Source organism: Sinohyriopsis cumingii, chromosome 6 (genome assembly GCF_028554795.1).
Source record: "Sinohyriopsis cumingii isolate HCF-2022 chromosome 6, ASM2855479v2, whole genome shotgun sequence".
Classification (NCBI taxonomy): Eukaryota; Metazoa; Mollusca; class Bivalvia; order Unionida; family Unionidae; genus Sinohyriopsis; species Sinohyriopsis cumingii.
The window spans coordinates 155,319,296-155,342,191 of NC_142966.1; the positions used below are offsets into that span (position 1 = coordinate 155,319,296).

The following is a 22,896-nucleotide window of genomic DNA, read 5'->3' on the forward strand; positions in this document are numbered from 1 at the left end:
TGCCTTAGTCAAGTCCTGGTTATCCCCAAAAGATCACTATAGCCAGGAACAGGGTGTGTCTGATGCCTTAGTCAAGTCCTGATTATCCCCAAAAGATCACTATAGCCAGGAACAGGGTGTTTCTGGTGCCTTAGTCAAGTCCTGGTTATCCCCAAAAGATCACTATAGCCAGGAACAGGGTGTGTCTGATGCCTTAGTCAAGACCTGATTATCCCCAAAAGATAATATAGCCAGGAACAGGGTGTTTCTGGTGCCTTAGTTAAGTCCTGATTATCCCCAAAAAATCACTATAGCCAGGAACAGGGTGTGTCTGATGCCTTAGTCAAGTTCTGATTATCGACAAAAGATAACTATAGCCAGGAACAGGGTGTGTCTGATGCCTTAGTCAAGTCCTGATTATCCCCAAAAGATCACTATAGCCAGAAACATGGTGTTTCTGGTGCCTTAGTCAAGTCCTGATTATCCCCAAAAGATCACTATAGCCAGGAACAGGGTGTGTCTGGTGCCTTTGTCAAGTCCTGATTATCCACAATAGATCACTATAGCCAGAAACATGGTGTTTCTGGTGCCTTAGTCAAGTCCTGGTTATCCCCAAAAGATCACTATAGCCAGGAACAGGGTGTGTCTGATGCCTTAGTTAAGTCCTGATTATCCCCAAAAGATCACTATAGCCAGAAACAGGGTGTTTCTGGTGCCTTAGTCAAGTCCTGGTTATCCCCAAAAGATCACTATAGCCAGGAACAGGGTGTGTCTGATGCCTTAGTTAAGTCCTGATTATCCCCAAAAGATCACTATAGCCAGAAACCGTGTTTCTGGTGCCTTAGTCAAGTCCTGGTTATCCCCAAAAGATCACTACAGCCAGGAAGAGCATGTGTCTGGTGATGGTTAAGCTAATGCTGGTCCATATGGGGAACTTTACCAAATAAATAGTGGACCAGTAGGCAGTACTAAGAAATATATGTGGTTACAAGAAGGCAGTCATGAGGTTGCTACTGTGTGAGAAAAATAATGGTGAACAGGTCTGCCAGATTTTCATCTGAATGTCCAAGATTTCCACCTTCGGCTATTCAGTCAAAGCATAATTGTTGATGGTGGTGGTGTCAGCAGCAACACATAGTGTCTGCAACCTTGATCATGTACTTTACAGCACTCTCTTTAGTTCATACAATTTACACAGGAAGAATGATTGTCTTCAGCCATCTTGAAGGACTTGCAACCCGCACACTTGGATTAAGTGCTCATTGTGTTAACAGATGTGAACTGTTATGTACATCTATATATTTGTGTAATCTTTGGTACATGACTGTATCTATAATGTGTGTAACTTTTGTTCATGACTGTAAATTGTAGTGATCCTCTATAAATAAGATATTATATAGCTAATATTTTGTCCAGGGGTGTAGATTCTATTTTAAAGATAATGGGCTATAAAAAGATGTTCCAAATTATATTCAACCTATATATTGAACATGTTGACAAGTTTAAATAAATTTCTCAAGGGCTAGTGAGGTCAGGTGGGATCTTAGAAGAAATAAGTTATTTCTCACTTGATGGGACAGACAAGTGGAGTATTGCAAAATGGCACATGAAGAGTTGGAGAAAATTGCATTTCAAGTCCCTATCAAGTGTGTATACAAGGACAGAACTGAGCAATTAATTCATTCCTATTTGGATTCTTATTTCATAAGTTTTATGTTAATATCTATCTGCAGATTTATTAATGTTGTATTAAGATATAATTTGAGACATTTGTTTGGATTATTCAATGAAACTAAAGTGTTCATTAGACTAAAATGTTTTTCTGGAACTAGTGTGAATTTATTCAAAGGAGTTTTGGACAATGCCATCATGATACATCAGGACTGTTGGCAGACCAGTACATTCATTGATCTCACATTAACTCAGAACATCCAATTCTTCTGAACTTTAGAATTTCGTAGGATTATTTTGGATATAATTTTCATAATACTGTAAGTTCCGCTTAAATTTTCATTTTATAACTTTGATAAATTGTCTGCTAAATTTCACAAAACGTTGGTTTTGCTTCTTTCTGTTACATAGTTTATGACCATAGAGTCATAACAAAACAAACAGACCTGCACAATGGCACACACAGATGAGATCAGTCAAGTGCCGCCTTGAACTGGTTGTGTAGGGGACAATATGAATAAAGCTGTTTCTGTTGGGTTTTTAATGTCACTTTTAATACACCATGGGCTTCAACATGCCAAGGGCACACTAAGGATGCTGATCTTGACAGGTTTTGAACCCATGAACCTTGGATTACAGGAAAATGCCAAAGGAAATCACAGGAATGATCTTATAACATGTAATAACAGATCAATTACTTGACAGAATTCATAAACAAAACAAGCCAAGCTGAATTGAAACTACTACAGACCACAGGTCATGTAATTAAGAAGACACTGATAAGTTTATTGTATGATAAAGTCTGACCACTGAAGTGCAAAATATTCATCTATGATGAAAACACTAAAAAGAGAATATACATCCATGAGGTGAGAAAAAACTATAGAACCGCTTGGTAAAAAGACAGATGTGATTTTGGCATTTGTGTGGCATCAAAAAAGGCATGATTCCAGGCAGAAACAGAAGTAGTAAATGACTATGCACAGGATCTGCCACTAATCCCTCTATCCAAGGGGAGGCTACTCTAGTCTGACTTCCACCCTAGCAAGCAAACAACTTTACAGTACTTATGATGCTAAAATGAGCCAAAAGGCACGACAAGCATTTTGTAACTTGGGAGGGCTCGATTTATGAAGCAGTGTATGTACTTCTAATGTATTATGATCAGGTAATGTATCTTAAAATACTTAGCCATGACCTTGATCTCGAGGATAGGGCCCCTTAATGTAGTATTAAGACACAATTCATGATGATGTAGAAGTACACATAGTTTCAGATCTTAATCTCAAATGGGTGAAAAGTTATAAAGCAGAAAGGAAAATGGGATGGAAAACTGAAAATACTGAGCCATAACCTTGACCCCCAGAAGATGACCCCAAAAGTTGTGCATGACACACCTTCTAGAGATCATGTATGGGCATATAATGTTTCATCCCTTAATCTCACATAGCTTTAAAGTTGAAGGGCAGAAACAAATGTGTGAAAGACATACTGATGGGAATGTCTACTGTTTATCCTGAAATAATGGGGTCACAAATACTGACTTAAGTGTAAAAACAAAAGGATCTTTTTTCTCATCAGTGGCATATATTCACAAATAGAAGTACTGACAAAAATCTCATTCTTTGGCAAAAAAAATTAATATATGGTAACTATCTGACCTGCCCTTAATTGTAAAACAGATGAAAGTATATTTTCTTGGTTTGAAAATTTCTGAATTCCTTTTAAGCCAACTTACTGTTTTTGGTGCTTTGGGTTTTTGAAGGGATTTCTTGGCTTTCACGGCTGCTCCCTGTGCCTGATGTATTCTCTCTGTTAAGAAAATTTTACATGTTCCAATATGTTATTTTGTTAACAAATTTCTGCATTTACAAACATAGCACATGCATAAAGAAATAAAATCCAAGAAAATGGTAAGTTTTTTCATACATGTGATGTTGATTATCAATATAATTTTAATAGAAGTATTCTGATCAGTTTTAGTTGCTATTGCAAATCTTTCTTGCCATATTTGGCATTCCTGCAGATGCCAGTGTATTATAACAGACTGAAGTGAACACTGTCACCTGGAAATGTAATGGCAAAGTCCCAACTTCTAACAACTCCTATATTGTTTTGTCTTTGACAAATGAGTGCACATGCCATTATAATGAATACACATAACATATTATTGTCCAATAAATTACACGTATCACAGAGCCATCGATCTAAATTTTCAGGATTCCTTCTAAAAATATGACAAGTCAACCTGGGCTGTCAATAATACATGGCCAACAATCCAATGCTAGCATATTATCAACACCACAGCCTGAAGAATACAAAGTCAGTAAATCCTGAGTCATCTATTTTGGCATCTCAATTTAATGAAGATCTGTTTATGTATTCAACATAAATAAAAAAGCAGTTTAGAAGGCTGGTGGTAAGAAACTAATTTTAATGATGTTATACTTACCTGTTGCTATTGCTGTTGCAACTACATGGAGACTCCCTTTAGAAGTATCAGGCCCGATTTTGCCCTCCAACTCGAGCAGTGGTGAAAATGGCTGATCCATGAGAAATGTAGCTGTCAGGGGATCCTTGTATGGAGGGGGACCAAGTGTAGTCATCCTAGGAGAACTAGGTCCACCACAGAGTTCAAGGTCCCCAGAAAGGATACATATCGGCATGCTGACAACAAAGTCTTGACTGTCAGCACATCCAAAAAGGGACAGGATTCTGTCTACTCTGTCACATGGGGCACAGATTAATCTGCTGTTCATGTGGAAATTTATCCCCATCTATACAAAATCCTGAAACTGAAATAGCTCCAATTTGTAAAAGTTTGGCATATGGCACAGCTAGGTCACTATGGACCAGCTATAAATCAGAACTTGACTAAGGGACTCTAAGAGGCCATTGTGGATCAACCACTCCATTTGTAAAGGTTATGGGTGCAGAGGCATGGTTGCATGACAGCATGAAACTGGAAAACCTCCCAGTCCAGACAAACCCTGAGGTACTTCCTGTAAGAAAAACTGGAATATGAAGGTATGCATTTTCTTGAGGTTAATGGAGATGGCGCAGTTGGTGGTTCTTATGGCACTCCTGACAGAAGCTGTGGTCTCCATCTTGAAAAGTCTCTCCTGAAGATATTTGTGTAAGGAGGAAAAATCAATAATTAGCAAAATATTTCCAGCTTTATTTGGATAACAGGTAAATCTGGGAGTAAAAGGCCAGAGATAGATCATTTAACACAATCTCTACAGCGTTCTTCTCTAAACAGGAGTGCACCTCTTCCTTTCACCACACTAGATTTAACTGGTGGAACAGCATGGGGATCCTTGCCAGAGGAGGATGTTCCTAGAACTGAAGCCAGTATCCTCAATTTATCAATTCATAATAGAGGACACAAACATCATCCATTATGTTTGACTGGACCTCTGAAAAGATGGCTGGTCAATAATTTAGGGAATGGTTGGAAGAGGGCTGCAGTGAAGGAGAGTCTCCAGGGTTACCTGCCCTTCCCATTTTAGAAAATGGAGAAGGGCCAGCATCCTTTGTTTCTGGGCCCTGATGGGCATGGGGGGAGGTTAAAGGTTGCTTCTTGAACAGGGCTGCATTCTTGTAAAGAACTTTTCTGATTGCTCAAGGGGGTACATAAATTGAATGCACTACCTAGCTGGTTTTGACAGGACTGGAGCAGTTGCAAGGGACCAATATTGATCGCCTTTGAGCCCAATGAACAGGGTGTTTGCCTCCAAAGCAGCAACCCAAAAGGTTCTTACTATGTTCCTGTAAGACCCTGATGTGTCCAGTGCAACATCTCTGCTGAGGTGTAGCCATTCTGTTAACAGCACCATAGACATAAATAATAAATGCCTAAAGGTTTAGGCAAGTACTGTAGCATGGCTGGAGACAGATATTAATCCTTTAGAAGGCTGAAGGAGGCTATCGATAAAGCATCTGCATGTGAAGCTCTGCTGACAACCTACCTTTAAGTTCCCATACCTCAAGCATCTTAAATGGAAGACAGGCACAGGTCAATGTGGAAAGGCCAACTTGTGTCACCACAGCATCCAAGAAGGATGTTTAAGGGGCCAAGTGGGGGGGTATCTTGTTCTGCATCAAACTCATCCACTAAGACCAACAGATGTCTTCATCTCATATCTACTCCCACAGAGTAAGGGGACTCCCTAGTGGCATACTCAACATGAGGGCAAGAGTACTTCTTGACCTTCCTCAAGTATCCCACATCATCAATCCTACCATGAGGTCAAGGCTTAAATGTCCATGGTGTAATAAATGGGAGACAATTCACTTCACTGAAATGGATCTCCCAACATCCTACAAGGTTACAGAGAAGGGGAGAATGCCAATGCAATCCCCTTCCCTAGTCTCAGTTGTTAGTGGGTTCATTTATATATATATCTGGGCAAAAGGGGTGGGTGCAGCTGACCCAATCAATGTCCAAGTACCAAACAGACTCTAATGACTGATGACCAGTACTTACTTAAAGACTAGTGACAGGTATCTCGCAACCAGTGACAGCTGACCAGTTACCCATCACTGATTGGTGCTGAGGGTTTGAGGGTTATGCACCCTACTCTTGCGGGGTGGGGGGGGGGGAATTGGGAGGTCAAACTTGCTCTCCACCAAGTATTTCATCCTTTAGGAGAGATCCTAAACCTAATCCTAACAGGCACTGACTGCACTGACCCATCAGGGGTGCAAGAACCTTATATCCCTCTGCAGATACTGATCCAGTATGTTCCTAGGATCAAGGAGTGCCATTCACAACCAAAGAGCTAATCTAATTCTTCTATGACCCATGGGACTCAAAAAAAAGATTCCAAGTGCAGTGTTCATGACATGAGGAGGAAAAGGGCCCTGTGAAACCATCTGAACACAAAAACAGAAGATAATGATTAAAGATGTCAAAATGTTAGGAAATTTCTACCAGGTACCCATCAGTCCTAATGATTGGTTACTAGGGTACCCAATCAAAGGGAAATTGTATTAAATGTGAACTTGAACTGCTCTGTTGTAGGTTCACACATGCCAAAAAGTGTAATCTGAGCATAAAAATTTTAATCTATATATTATACGCTATATTTACAGAAAACTATGAAAAGCGTACAATTATTTTTACTACATACCTGGATCTGAAGTTAATTTTCTTTTCTCACAAATTGGCTAAATCCATGTGGATTAGTAGTTTGTACAAGAGTACAGACACAAAGAAATTGATAAATTATTTACAATACACTTACTTTAACTCATCTACATGTCTAAAGTAACTTTTGCGAATGGTCGTAATGTCAACAAATGATGATTGTTGTATTACCCTCGATCTGCTGTGGTTTCTCTCTTAATGATGGTTCAGTGCAATATGTTTTTAGGCTTAACAAAATCCCTCTCCTCTAACATTTTTCTGTCATATAACATCCACCAGTCACATATAACAAAATCCCTCTCCTATAACATTTTTCTGTCATATAACATCCACCAGTCACATAACAAAATCCCTCTCTTCTAACATTTTTCTGTTATATAACATCCACCAGTCACATAACAAAATCCCTCTCCTCTAACATTTTTCTGTCATATAACATCCACCAGTCACATATAACAAAATCCCTCTCCTCTAACATTTTTCTATCATATAACATCCACCAGTCACATAACAAAATCCCTCTCCTCTAACATTTTTCTGTCATACAACACCGACCAGTCACATAACAAAATCCCTCTCCTCTAACATTTTTCTGTTATATAACATCCACCAGTCACATAACAAAATCCCTCTCCTCTAACATTTTTCTGTCATATAACATCCACCAGTCACATAACAAAATCCCTCTCTTCTAACATTTTTCTGTTATATAACATCCACCAGTCACATAACAAAATCCCTCTCCTCTAACATTTTTCTGTTATATAACATCCACCAGTCACATAACAAAATCCCTCTCCTCTAACATTTTTCTGCCATATAACATCCACCAGTCACATAACAAAATCCCTCTCCTCTAACATTTTTCTGTCATATAACATCCACCAGCCACATATAACAAAATCTCTCTCCTTTAACATTTTTCTGTCATACAACATCCACCAGTCACATCAATGCACCCCATTTTTTTTTGGGGGGGGGTGTTTTTGTGGCAGGGTTTATGATATCCGGTGCCATTTATTTTCAGTTTAGACTGGCCCAGTACATATGTAGAATCAAAATAGAATGAATCTATGACAAGTGGTTTCACATTCAAGAAACCCGTCTGTTTTATTGGAACTGTTTCATGTAAAATTCATGCAAAAATTACCACATTTACACATGTGGTAAATTTTTATTAGATTTTTGTTTTCAGTGTTATTATACAACAAAGATTTTTTTCCCCTCATATTTAAATATTTCAGTGAAAATTTCATTATTATAGTTGTCAGTTTCATTCATTTTTTCCTAACATGGTATAAGAAGTGCATGTTAAGGTAACCAAGTTTTTGTGTTGCCATAGCCATGACAAAAATATGTCTTGGGTTTCCAGCTAATAAAAAAGGACAAGCAAACAAACACGTGAACAGCAACCCTGACTTGAACAGTTAACACTCGATCCAGGGCCATAAACTTGAGGCAAATATGGCATTAGTTAAAACAGACATTTCTAATGTGCTTTCTTTTATTTGAATTGTGGTGCATATTTAAATTTTATTTCATCAAATATTTCTTAGTACTTACTGTCACTGTAGACCAAAGGTACTGACCCAGTTAATGTCATCAGGATCTCAAAACAAGCACGTTTAAGTCGCAAGAAAAATGGCATATGAACTATGGATAGGCACAAAGTTAGGACAGTCTAGCTTGAAGTGTCAGTGCTGATTCTTAAATAGATTGTATGAGAAAGAAGAGAAGTGTCCTCCATTGTATTAATATATAGTACATGTATGACAAGTAAATTGTAAGCAACCATATGAGCCCCTGTGATAATGAACATGTGCACATGGCCTTGAAATGTAGTTGCTATTTGCATCTCAATTTGAACTTGAAAAACTATTTTTTTATTATGGGTACCCAGTTGTTCATTTTATTACCTGGGTTACTATCAACAGGTGGGTACTCAAGTACCCACTGACATATTTTTTGCAATCCACTTCTTTGAGCCCAAAAATAAACATAAATCATTAGTCAATAAATCATCCAACCAGATATTCACTAAACAAATGTGGACTGAAAAAAAGGTCACAAGCAAATTCAAAGATTAATAGGGAGACAATATGTATTTGGGACTAAAAAAAAAAACGCAAATATAACTGAACGGTAATGAAACAATTCTGGAATACTTAATTCTCTGTATGAAAGGGGTAACATTAACATGTACTGCTGATCAATATAACATCAATTGCTTAAACTTGCAAGAGACCTAATAATCAGACCAATTATTCAATGGGCTGAGGGTATATACACTCCAGCTATATGGAAAACCATATCACACAAGCTCTCATCACCCTAACTGTGATAGCATATTTTATACAGAGTAGCATCACCCTAACTATGATAGCACTTTTCAATGAGTTCTCATCACTCTACAGACTCTCATCACTCTAAATTTTGATAGCACATTCTGCAGGCTCTTATCACTGTAACTTTGATAGCACATTTCTACAGGCTCTCATCACTGTAACTTTGATAGCACATTTCTACAGGCTCTTATCACTGTAACTTTGACAGCAAATTTCTACAGGCTCTAAATCACTTTAACTTTGATAGCACATTTCTACAGGCTATTATCACTCTAAATTTTGATAGCACATTTCTATAGGCTCTTATCACTAACATTGATAGCACATTCTACAGGTTCTCATCACTGTAACGTTGATAACACATTTCTACAGGCTCTTATCACTAACTTTGATAGCACATTTCTACAGGCTCTTATCACTGTAACTTTGAAAGCACATTTCTACAGGCTTTTATCACTGAAACTATGATAGCACATTTTTATAGGCTCTTATCACTGTAACTTTGACAGCAAATTTCTACAGGCTCTTATCACTTTAACTTTGATAGCACATTTCTACAGGCTATTATCACTCTAAATTTTGATAGCACATTTCTGTAGGCTGTTATCACTGTAACATTGGCAGCACATTCTACAGGCTCTCATCACTGTAACGTTGATAACACATTTGATAGCACATTTCTACAGGCTCTTATCACTGTAACTTTGATAGCACATTTCTATAGCCTCTTATCACTGTAACAATGATAGCACATTTCTACAGGCTCTCATCACTGTAACTTTGATAGCACATTTCTACAGGCTCTCATCAATAACTTTGACAGCACATTTCTACAGGCTCTTATCACTAACTCTGACAGCACATTTCTACAGGCTCTTATGACTGTAACTATGATAGCACATTTCTACAGGTTCTCATCGCTCTAACTCTGATAGCACATTTCTCTACACTCTCAATGCCCAAACTAAGCACTTTTCTATAGACCTTATCACTGTAACTTTGACAGGATCTCATCACTTTAACTTTGATAGCACATTTCTCTATGCTCTCATCTCCCAAACTTTGATAGCACATTTCTACGGGCTCTTATCACTGTAACTTTGATAACACATGTCTACATGCTCTCATCACCTTAACTCAGATAGCACATTTCTCTACACTTTCATCACTCTAACTTTGAAGCACATTCATGTCGACTCTCATCATGCTAACTTGCAAAATATATTTTTTCCTCAAACAAACTAAAACAAATTAAGGACCTGTTTCTTCAACTCAAAGTATGATCTTTAAAATTTAAGCAAAATCTAATTACAGTTTCTGAGTTAATGTATAAGAGTCTGAATTCAATCTGACTCATATTAGGATCTATGTAGGTCTTGCATGCACTAAATTCCCAGTCCATTTATATTTAATAACCTGTGAAATAAAGCATTGCATTTTGTGTGAGGAAGAGTTATCTTTAAAAAAAAATGTTTCAAATGATTCTTGCATAAATGTGAATCCAGTAATCTGCTATAGCAAATTAAAAGGTCATGACCCTGTCTCAGTGTCTATCGGATCTCAGTTATGTAAAAGATCTGATTTCAATTGGTGTCTGAATTAATGCTAGTCTTGCTTGTGGGACATGTTGTATCTTTTGTAATATCCTGTGATAGATCACAGTCAAAACTACTGGAGACCTCTCACCTTGACAATAATCAATTAGATTGGAAGGTCTTGACATAATGACCATGACAGAAAGGAAATATTATCTAATATTTAGTGCCAATAGCAGCAACTTACCAAACTCCTCCTCAGTACGATTCCTATGAAGATAGATCCACAGCTTTCTGTTAACATCATATTTGACACATGGATCCTTCTCAGAATGAAGTCGGTCCAGTGCTCCACTTACAACTACATTAATCTGTTAATGTCGAAACATACAGTATGAAACTGGAAACCAAGAGACTTCTTATAAGTTCAGGAAACAAATTTACATGCAGATGAAATAAGATTTAAGTTTTATGGAGTATATTGTCAAAACAGGAGTGTCTGCAAGAATTGTTAAATATTTTATACTGGGACAGAGACCCATTGAAACTGGATTTGCCTTCATGGAACCTAGAAAAATAAACCTGAACAGGAATTTTATCATTTTAAGGCAATTTATATCTTGCACTTAAAAGCTTGAATGGAAGAGTTTTAGTTAGGTGGTCTGATGTAACTAAATAGAATGTAATTAATGATGTGAAAGCTCACCAATATGAAACTTTCAATAGTTACAAGGAGTCATTTCAGACCTTAATTATCATGAATGAAAATTTATTCAGACTATAGTGATCTTTAACAAATTGTTGGTCCCTATGACATGAAACAAAAAGACATAAAACAATATACAAAAAAAACCATCTCTTCCATGATGTCAAAGTATAAGTACTAAAATAAGTTTGAAAAAAGAGAGATTCATATTTTTTTAATTATTGTACTTAAAACCTGCTTCACTAGAATCAAGATTTTACTAGGTGAAAGTCACAGGTCTTGAGTAAACTTGAGTGGCAACCACTGTGATCACTACTAGAAACATAACTACATGCATCAGTAATTACACTGATTAGCCACATCAGCCAAACCTTCACATGAAATGAATGCAGTCCACTCATCTAATTTCAATTAATCAATTAATCAAGTAAAGCATAAAATGTAGGTCACACTGACCTTCTTTTGGTTGTACAGACATAGTACTAACAGAGATGCATACAATTATCAAGTTTCATGATTCTAAACAGCACTCAAATAAATGAACCATAAACACAAAATTTCAACATTAAATGTGCATCACAGATTCCTTTTTTGTGAAGTACTTATCAAGATGCATCCAAGATTATTCTAAATTATATAGGACGCCAGCAGCATGCCAAAAACTTAAGTGATCTGCTTTTGTTTCTGTGGGTTTTAAAAGAACTTTTAACATTGCTGGCAATATCATACGGAGGAAACAGGAGCTATGAGCCTTTTGCAGAACACACCCTTGGACTACAAGTCTGACACTCTACCAACCTAGCTACAATGGTCATGACTGCATGGAAAACTTCAATAAAACCAATAAACAATTAAGTAAGCCAACTACTTCATGTCATAATTTATTAGTCGCCAACATAGTGAGAATGATTGAGGGAAGAAGAGAGAAAATACAAAAAATGTCGTGCAAACATTTAGTAATAATTTTTGTTTATGCATTTAATTTTGTCAAAATAGCAATGTTTTAAAATGAAAATAAAGATATAATACTCAATGCTTTTTTTTGCAACTCATGTAGTCATATATTTGATCAAGTAATTAAAGTACAATAGTTTAATTTTGGTCACAAGGTCCATAACACTACCATGTTATATCAAGAATCACCTTATAACGAGGGCATTATAATGAAGAGGAGCTTAGTTCATGTCACGATAATTCTTCATGCAAAAGTTATCAAATATGCATATACAAACTAAACATGTCACCTGTACAATTAGTGCACTGTAACTAGGTTTAGAAAAATCAATATCTACAGTCAGCTTTGTTAATAATCTATTGATGTACACTGCAATCCATAAAAAATAGGTATTTCTGATTGCAACATAGCCTCTTCTATAATCATGTTATACAGTTAATAAATATTTCTCTCATTAAGGAGTCAAGCCTGAGGTCCAGAAAAATACATATTAACTGGGATTGACACTGCATTTTTATAGTCATACTCTATATATTTTACCTGTGCATCTGTAACACCTGGGGCCAGAAACTGTGAGTCCTTAAGAAGCTCACATATGTCTCCTCGCGTTCCCTCTCCATTTGGTAGTCGAGCTGCAGCATCTCGCACTGAAGAAAATGTATAATAAACAATAGTCTTTGATTGGACTGACACTGTACCGGCCAAAAGGAATTTTGACTGGACTGACACTGTACCAGCCAAAAGGAATTTTGATGGGACTGACACTGTACCAGCAAAAAAGAATTCCAGGAATCAAGATAAGACCATTTCTTCTTTTTAGCTGACTGTAGAAGCCATCTCTTGATATTTCTGAATAATACCAAGATTTTTAATTAGCCATTGTGGTGGCCATATTAGATGCAAGGTCAGAACAGTTTTAATTTAGGACCAACGAAAAAGTATTAGGGTGAAAACCCCATGTGAATATGACCATCCTCTGAAAAAGAGCAGCTGTAAGTTTTAAAGATGGCTGCTATGGTGGCCATACTGGATGCCAGATCAGCAACATTTTCAGTTAGGACTAACTAAACATTCAACTGGTGAAAACCCCAATTCAATATGACTGCCTATCTAGGAGGAGTAGTAATAACAGTATGTTAAAAATGATCACCATGGTAGCCATATTGGAGGTCAGATCGGCACTATTTTAATTAACAAGTAATTAGATATATAAGGAGTCTTCTGGCTAAAACCCATGTTGATACAACTTTTCACTGAGATGGAGTGGTAATTAAAACAGTTTTATGATAGCAGCTATACTGATGTCAGATTGGCCCTATTTTCATACAAGTCCTAGATATCTCAGGAAGTCTTTTGGTGAAAGTTTCAAATCAATATAACCTGCCAACTAGGAGAATAACAAGATTTTCAACATGGCAATTGTGGTGACCATATTGGTGGTGAGATCAGCATCATTTTCATTGACCGCTCCGGTGGCCTAGTGGTTAGAGCGTCCATCTTAGATGCGGGAGGTCATGGGTTCGATCCCCAATCGAGTCATACCAAAGACTTACAAAAATGGTACTAACAGCTTCCTCGCTATGCGCTCAGCATTAAGAGGTTAGTGTTAGGACTGGTCGGCCTGGTGTCAGGCTAATGTGACTGGGTGGGACATCATGTTACATGTCTGCAGCATGATGCCCCAGTGCTAGACATTACTATAAACTGCCACACTGCAGACACTGTAGCGATATGACTGAAAAATTGTTAAAGCTACGTTAAAACCACAAATCACACACACTCACACATCATTTTCATTTGGTTTCATTTGGTTTGGTGGTTTTAATGCTGGGAAAAATCATGATCCATGGTGAGCAACTGGCAAGCTTTCTCACATACCCATATTGGAAGAGCTGACTCAAACTCACATGGATAGAAGTGATATGTCAGTGTGTAAAGGCGAATGTCTTAGACCAATTGGCTACCAATGCACTGTTTTCATCTGGAACCAACTAGACATCACATTTAGTCTTCCAGTGAAAAGCTCATGTCAGTGGGAGAAACTTTAACATGATCTTCAAGATTACTGCCAAGATAGCATTATGAATGTGTGAAGTTTCATAGCAATCCTCCAAGCAATTTAGGAGAAGAAGAAATAACTAACAGAGGGAAAACAGATGAAGGACATCAGATGACAGACAATGGACAACAGGCCATCCTATATGTTGTTCTGGTCTATGACCAGTATAGCTAAAACCATGAATGTCAGGACTCTTAAAAAGTCTCACATGAAGAACATAAATCGTAATTCAGTAAATCCAATAACTTATTGATATAAAACATTGCAATGTTTTAACTTGCTAAATTCATGCAGCATTTGCAATTTCTTCTGCTTATTTTTTTAACAATTACACATTCAGGTCTACAAATAATAATAGGTAATAAAAAGTTTATTATGTTCTTGGGTAAGGAGAAGGAAAAGATATGCCACGATTCAAAAACAGCCTCAATGAAGCAATCTGCTTTAATGCCCATAAATGCATGTATCAATTATTCATGGATGTATCAATTATTTATCGCTTTAATACCTAAGATGTGGATCACCATTCAACCTACGATAAAGCTACACATACTGTATGTTCAGATAGCAAAGCAAAAATGTTGCTATACTGCAACTATACTATTATGTATATTTGTAAAACTATAAATCAGCTAGATAAGGAATAACTAGAAGAGATCTATTTATCTAGAAAAGAAAGCAAAACAACTCAACCCGATTCTGACAGGCAACTCTGGCAGTGAAAGAAAACAATATCTTACATGACATTCAAATGAAAGGCCTCTGGTACCAAACAATCTCTCTACTAACTGATTTAAGTCAATTACAAAGTTTGTCTTGGTGATTTTTTTAATGACTATATTCACATTGTAAAATGTGTTCACCAAATATTTTCTTGAATAGAGTACAGTCAAGTATCTCCATGATTTATCATTAAAATGACATCATTTTGTTGTAACATTCTTGGCAGCAAAATTTATGAATGTACTCTCTTGCACACTAGGATTAATATTGTTTTAAATTCAGGAAAACCAACAGTAAAATAACAAAATTAAACAAAATGTATCTTTTTTTAAAAAAATATTTAAGTTAAAAACAAATCAGTAATTTTTAGGACATTTTTAAGACATGTGGTGTAAATTAATTCAAAATATTTTGTCTTCTTGAAATGTAGCTTTTATGGAATTTAAAAATTGCCTCTTAAGGTACAAAAATCCCTATAAAAATCCTTGATTTTGCAAACTTTTAATAAATAAATTCTCTGTACAAAGTGTTGAAAAACAAAACTAACTAAAATTTCTACTGACAGAACATGAATTAAAAATCTGAGGGTTCAAAGAAACTAAAAACGCAATATATGGCAAAATAAAGGTTTACATTTTCTAATTGTTTAGCAATATTGTATATGTATATATATATATATATATATATATATATATATATATATATATATATATATATATATATATATATCCACATTCATTCAATCATTCAATAAATATTCAAAATAATGATGTTAAAGTTGAGTTATCTTCTATAATAATTATCATTATCAAATCAAATAATGCTAAAATGCTAATTTGGTACGTAACAATGGGTCTCAATGGTAACATGAGTTGCTTATTTAAAAACATGCATAAGAATGTTCTTACCCAGAGTGAGTATGGTAACAAATGCTGGTCTGTTAGACACTAACAGGGCATGCTCTCTGGCCTTGGTCATTGCATTCTCCTTGCTGTAAACTCCTTTAACCGGTCCCACCACTGACTCGTACCCATGCAAGATGTATGTGAAGGCTTTGTGAGGATTCTGAAACCGCCTTAGTTCCTAGAGTATTAAAATTCCTTTATCAATAAATTCTAGTCTCAATAATCAACTGAAATTGCACAATCTAAAAATATTTGGTGAACTCAGACTCAAAGGTTTAACTTGAAATGTGTGCATAAGAAACCCTGACCAATAGGGTTTGAGTGAAAAATGCATGTTTCAATGTGAAAGGGCAAAGTTCTACCCCAAAATTTGTGGGATAGCTCAGTAAAATTGGATCAGAAAGTATGGAAAATCAAGTCTAGCCAACATCTTATTTCATATAGAGCTTCAAACCAATTCTGATTTCAATCTATTCAAGTCTTTTAAAAGTTACTTAGTATTTATAAAATTCATGATGGATGGCACAGGACAGAAAAGGAATGAGTAATATTGGAAACACTTTATTTTCCCTGCACTGAATTGGAGAGGCAAACAAAATAACTATGTGATTAAAGAATTGATGTTTTACTTTGACTTTTTAAGCTCTTCTAACAAAAACTCCTGTATTACTGCAACATTATGATAAATGGTGGTCAGATAACCATCAAAGTACTGAGAATGCTGATCACTTGGAAAGTATTACTAATTTACATAATATCAGATGGAAGAAAGCTATTCATGGCCCTTTTTACTACTGTAAACATACTGCTTTAGTTAATCTGTACAATTTCAAAATGTTAATTTCTTTATACATCACAAGAGAATTTATATTAACATTTGAACCATTTATTTTAGGAACTGTTTTGGTGATCTCATTTGAAAAGCACTTTCTGCTACGAAGTCAATTACTACCATCCATGGAACAATACAAAAGAACATAACTACTATCAGCTCAAATCATTTACCTCAATCTGAGATTGACATACAAACACTAACCTGAAAGGCCATGGAATCTATTACTAGTTTAAGTAAGACCATATAACTTGTTACTATTATTAGTTGTTGTTGTGGTATGGTTTAACACCGTTTTTCAGCACACGATAGGCTATACATGGTGGCCAGTATTAATGGTGGAGGAAAAACATGGGAAAACCCCAGAAAGAACCACTGACCCACAAGAAGCTAGTGGCAAGCTTTCTCACATACCCACACTGGCTGAATCTGAGACTCAAACCCACGTAGACATGGGTGAGATGGCAGTGATCCATAACGGAGAACGCTTTAGACCACTTGGCCACTCAGGGTCCCCTCCAAATCTGTACAATAAGCTAAACCTAGCACTTTTACAAAATACAGAGCAGAAAGAAAAGTAAACAATACTCAACCTGTTCCTGAAAGACCCTTTTTTCTTCTTCTGTGGAAGGTCGGACAATATATGCTGTTTTTCTGCAAAGGAAGCAAGTCATTTTATGAAATATACAACAAAACTCATTTCAAGCTACAATTCTCAATGAGCTTTAAAAAATTATTCTCTTCAGTTTAATCCCAAGATTCATGAACAGTAGAAATCTGCCACAGATCATATATAAATCTTAACCACTGTGCAGATGTATTCAAGCATAAATAAAAAAAAAACTTAAGTGCTGAAACTAAAATGTGGGTGAGGGGGTATAATTAATTGATCCTGCCACAGAGAAACCAATGCTAGTAACAAACACTTCTTCAATAATATTTATCCAATGATAATGTTAGGAGATGATCACCTTCCTCACAAAATGAGCCCCCATTAAATCAATTAGAAAGATGTTAGCCATATCGCACAACTTATTTTAGTAATGAAAATATTAAAACATCTTCTTCTTACCAAGACAAAAGCCAAGCAAAGTGGTCTCCCCTTGGATAGAGATACTGGTACTAAATCATGTTATTAATAATTTACTACTGGAATTGATGTATATACTCTTCCAGGGATGTAACTGCAAGGAGGGCTTGGGTAGTAGTAGTCAGGTTATGATTGTGCAAGTAATCATGAAAAAAATCTTTATCATCATGTAGATTTGTGTTTGCAAAACATATATTACTCCACCCACTGTCCCAAATGCAGACCAAAATGAATGTGTCTAAAAAGTTTTTTGGTTTTTTTTAAATCTGAAAAATTGATATAATGGCATAATAATTTATTTAGGTCATCTATATATGTATATAAAACATTAGTTTATCTCGTTAATATATATTTTATATTTTACTCCAACTAGATTTATGCATGTTAAATTCATATTTCTCCACTGCCCCAAATGTAAACCAAAAGTAGTCCAAAATGTTTTAAAAATTCAACAATCTGAAAAACCAAAATAAAGGCAAGAAAATCTATTCAGGCCAAGTGGTTTTTACTGACTTGTGGTAACAAGGTTTTGATCATAAGCAGTAGGTATATATAAATTGGTTTCTTTTTCAGATAAATTACCAGGTGATAATATGTCAGGAAAACCAGTCAAAGGTGGAGGGAGTTAAACCCCCTTACCTAAGAGTAATCCCAAGTTCTGGTCTCCTAATGTTGTTAAGTTGCTTCAAGTATTGTGAGATATGAGTTAGCAGATATAAGGTAAGGGATATGACTCAAAGGACAATTCAAGTCTTGTGAGATATGGGTTAGCAGATATAAAGAAAGGAATAGAACTGAAAGGACAATTCAAGTCTTGTGAGATAAGGGTTGCAGATATAAAGAAAGGCATATGACTGAAAGGACAATTCAAGTCTTGTGAGATATGGGTTAGCAGAGATAAAGAAAGGGATATGACTGAAAGGACAATTCAAGTCTTGTGAGATAAGGGTTAGCAGATATAAAGAAAGGGATATGACTGAAAGGACAATTCAAGTCTTGTGAGATAAAAGTTAGCAGATATAAAGAAAGGGATATGACTGAAAGGACAATTCAAGTCTTGTGAGAGACGGTTTAACAGATATAAAGAAAGGAATAGAACTGAAGGGACAATTCAAGACCTGTGAGATGAGGGTTAGCAGATATAAATAAAGGGATAGAACTTAAAGGACATTTCAAGTCTTGTGAGATATGGGTTAACAGATATAAAGAAAGGAATAGAACTGAAAGGACAATTCAAGTCAGAGACGGTTTAACAGATATAAAGAAAGGAATAGAACTGAAGGGACAATTCAAGACCTGTGAGATGAGGGTTAGCAGATATAAAGAAAGGGATAGAACTTAAAGGACATTTCAAGTCGTGTGAGATACGGGTTAACAGATATAAAGAAAGGAATAGGACAATTCAAGTCTTGTGAGATACAGGTTAGCAGATATAAAGGAGTTAATATGACTGAAAGGACAATTCAAGTCTTGTGAGATAAAAGTTAGCAGATATAAAGAAAGGGATGTGAATGAAAGGACAATTCAAGTATTGTGAGATAAGGGTTGCAGATATAAAGAAAGGGATATGACTGAAAGGACAATTCAAGTCTTGTGAGATAAGGGTTAGCAGATATAAAGAAAGGGATATGACTGAAAGGACAATTCAAGTCTTGTCAGATAAACATTAGCAGATATAAAGAAAGGGATATGACTGAAAGGACAATTCAAGTATTGTGAGATAAGAGTTAGCAGATATAAGGTAAGGGATATGACTCAAAGGACAATTCAAGTCTTGTGAGATATGGGTTAGCAGAGATAAAGAAAGGGATATGACCAAAAGGACAATTCAAGTATTGTGAAATAAGAGTTAGCAGATATAAGGTAAGGGATATGACACAAAGGACAATTCAAGTCTTGCGAGATAAGGGTTAGCAGATATAAAGAAAGGAATAGAACTGAAAGGACAATTCAAGTCTTGTGAGATATGGGTTAGCAGAGATAAAGAAAGGAATATGACCGAAAGGACAATTCAAGTCTTGTGAGATAAAAGTTAGCAGACATAAAGAAAGGGATATGACTGAAAGGACAATTCAAGTCTTGTGAGATAAGGGTTGCAGATATAAAGAAAGGGATATGACTGAAAGGACAATTCAAGTCTTGTGAGATAAGGGTTAGCAGATATAAAGAAAGGGATAAGACTGAAAGGACAATTCAAGTCTTGTGAGATAAAAGTTAGCAGATATAAAGAAAGAGATATGACTGAAAGGACAATTCAAGCAAATCCAGCAGAAGAATAGTAACCTGTGCTCCTATGACCTGTAAAGGTAGACTGTTGCATGGCTGATATAGGTCTCACTAGGTCCAACTGATTCCTTTAGAATAAAAGGTCTCTCAGAAGTCAGAAAATGTCATGTCAGACCTCCATCTCACAGCCTGGATAGCATTAGTCAGGAAACAGATTCATTTAAAAGTTATGATGGCATTGTCCCAAACTTGATGAACAGATATGCATAAGAAATCTGCATGGTCTCGAGTTAATTCCTTGTAGATTAATAAATCCAATGAATCCAGGATCAAGGGCCTAAGTGAAAATATCTTCTTTTTGTGTGATAAGAGAAAGTGAACACTAATTCTTTTGACTAGCTCAGTACATATCTGGTACAACTTTGATGCCCTGAGGGGGATCTGAAAATGCCCTTAGGAAGAAAAGTCTAATGAAGATGATGGTTCCAAAAAATAGACTGCTTTCCATAAACAGGAACCTGTTCTTGGAAATATGCTAACGCCATCTTGAAAGAAACTGAACTATTATTTACATTGACTAATATGCCATGAATCTCAGTGATTATGCTTGTCAAGGCAAGGATGACTAGGAAGCATGTGTTATACAGGAGGAAGGTCAGTGGGGCTTTAGATAGTGGTTTGAACACTGACTTGTTCATCCTCATCTAAATGCATGTCAGGTTTGGACAATTGGTCCAAGGCCATTGTTGGATACATCAATATTGGCTATAGGGTCAGAGACACATCATCTGACTTACGTCCTCTATTCCAAAATGTGTCAGAAATCATGGAACAGTAATCTTCATTATGATCAGAGCTAAATTCTGCTCTCCTACAAGCTAAAGGAGGAAGTTAGCTACTTGAAGTACTGAGGGTTTTTAATGGAGTAATATTATGTGCTCATACCACTAGAAGAAGTGGTGGATCTTTTAATCTCAGCAATCTTGTGCAGCACTTGTTTCTTTCTGAAGGCTTATTTCATATGAGCCTGGCATGCAGATTTTGAATTTCTGGATTGGGTGGAAAATCTGCATGTTCAGCTCTTTTTACAAGCAAGTCAGGATTTTCCTGAGAATCTCAGCTGCCAGATTCAGGGGGTTGTTCATCCAAGATTTCTCCCATGATCATCAATGCACAATCCTCTACAAGGCAAAATCATTGAAAAAGATTGTGAGTGAAAAGCTGAGATGTGACAAAATCAGATCTGTCCTTGTCCTTGTTGAAAAAGAATCCAAGACAAAACAAATGGGAAGAGAGGGAATTGTTACCTTTGGACAAAAAGATACTGAAGCTGTTGTTTTGAAGCAAGCTTACCGCAAGTTCCATGTCTTTAGAACAGAGGTGGTCCTGGAGTGTGACATGACCAGGTCCATAACTTGGGGAAAACAACCCAGGGACTGAGATACATATAGGAAGGAAGAGACCTAAACTGGAATGTAAGCCTCAGGAATTTCTAAGAAGATTTGCAAATGGGAGTATGAATTCCACATCCTGGAGGTCTAAGCAGACCATACTGGGCACATCCAAATGGTACTGAGGTCAACCTCAGGGATTCTAACCCAAGTTGTAGAGACCATGTATGTTGCTAGTAGAAAGCCAGGATGTTTGTTTTGCAAACAGTTACTACTAACATTTTCTGGTAAAGGTCTATAGTAAGATAATAAAGTCTTCTTCCACGTAAACATCTAGAAAAGAGCAGCACAATCATGGCATTATTTTCAGCTTTAAGTAGACAGGGATAAAAACTATATCAGAATCAGTCCTTTCCCTGCAGTGTGTTGTCTCTCTTGCTCCGAGAAGTCATGGAACCAACAGCTACTATGCTATAAACCAGCTGTTGCATGTCTTGATAAGGCTTTGACATTCCCTGCCTGCAATGTCTCTATCAATAGTTGTGACTTCTGTGTGGAACACCACAGTGTTTTTTGTAGAAGTCACTGCAAGAGGTAAGGCATACTGACAATGGGGTCTTCAAGTTACATTTCAAACCTGCATGATGTCGGCAAGTTGACTAGACAGTTTGAAGGAAGCCTGGTCGTTCTTTGTTAAAATGTTAGTTGATTGGTCAACCTTACTTACAACTTTTTCCACAAAAGGTAAATTTTCTAGTAAATTATTTTGTTCTTACAATACTTACCTAATCACATTAACATTGGCAATATAGGCCTAATGCCTCCAAAATCCAGCCCAACTAAATGACGAAAATGTGTCTTTTCTGTATGTATCATACAAAGGGCATTTTCCTCTTTTTCATTAACTCCACATAACACCATTAGGTATTGCATACCTGCCATAACATGGCATGTCATGTTAAAAACACGATAATTTACTCCCAAGCTCCTTTACATGGTCATGTTTCCAACAACATGATTTTCAGTAATCTTTGAAAAACAGGAAAATAAGAACACCACACCAGTTATATGTAGCATACATAAAGAGTAAACAGTCCTGACTGGAGGTGAGGTAAAATTATCCTTGGTGCAGACTATATAGCAGCAATTAAAAGGCAAATTGGTCAGGTATAAACCACAATTTCACATTTATTACTTAACTGGCTGACAATAGCTAGGGTGCAGCGAAGGCTGCAGTGGGTGAGCCTATTGTGCTAATTTGCATAGGTAAAGATCATTAACCCGTTACCTCATAGAGTGTATGGCATTTTAGCCCTCCGATACACAT

The 22,896-nt window shown here is 36.4% G+C and overlaps 1 protein-coding gene across 4 annotated transcripts in view; it reads right to left on the minus strand.

The window, feature by feature from the left end:
- Positions 1-22,896, minus strand: part of LOC149798323 (uncharacterized) — a 106,295-nt gene that overhangs the window by 23,692 nt on the left and 59,707 nt on the right. For all 4 annotated transcript variants that reach the window (XM_089963461.1, XM_089963462.1, XM_089963459.1 and 1 more), the window contains 5 exons: positions 17,456-17,516; positions 16,034-16,208; positions 12,884-12,990; positions 10,930-11,053; positions 3,389-3,462 (listed from right to left, as the gene is read on the minus strand). In XM_089963461.1, the coding sequence (XP_089819587.1) occupies positions 3,389-3,462; positions 10,930-11,053; positions 12,884-12,990; positions 16,034-16,208; positions 17,456-17,516 (541 nt within the window). The remainder of the gene's footprint in view (positions 1-3,388; positions 3,463-10,929; positions 11,054-12,883; positions 12,991-16,033; positions 16,209-17,455; positions 17,517-22,896) is intronic.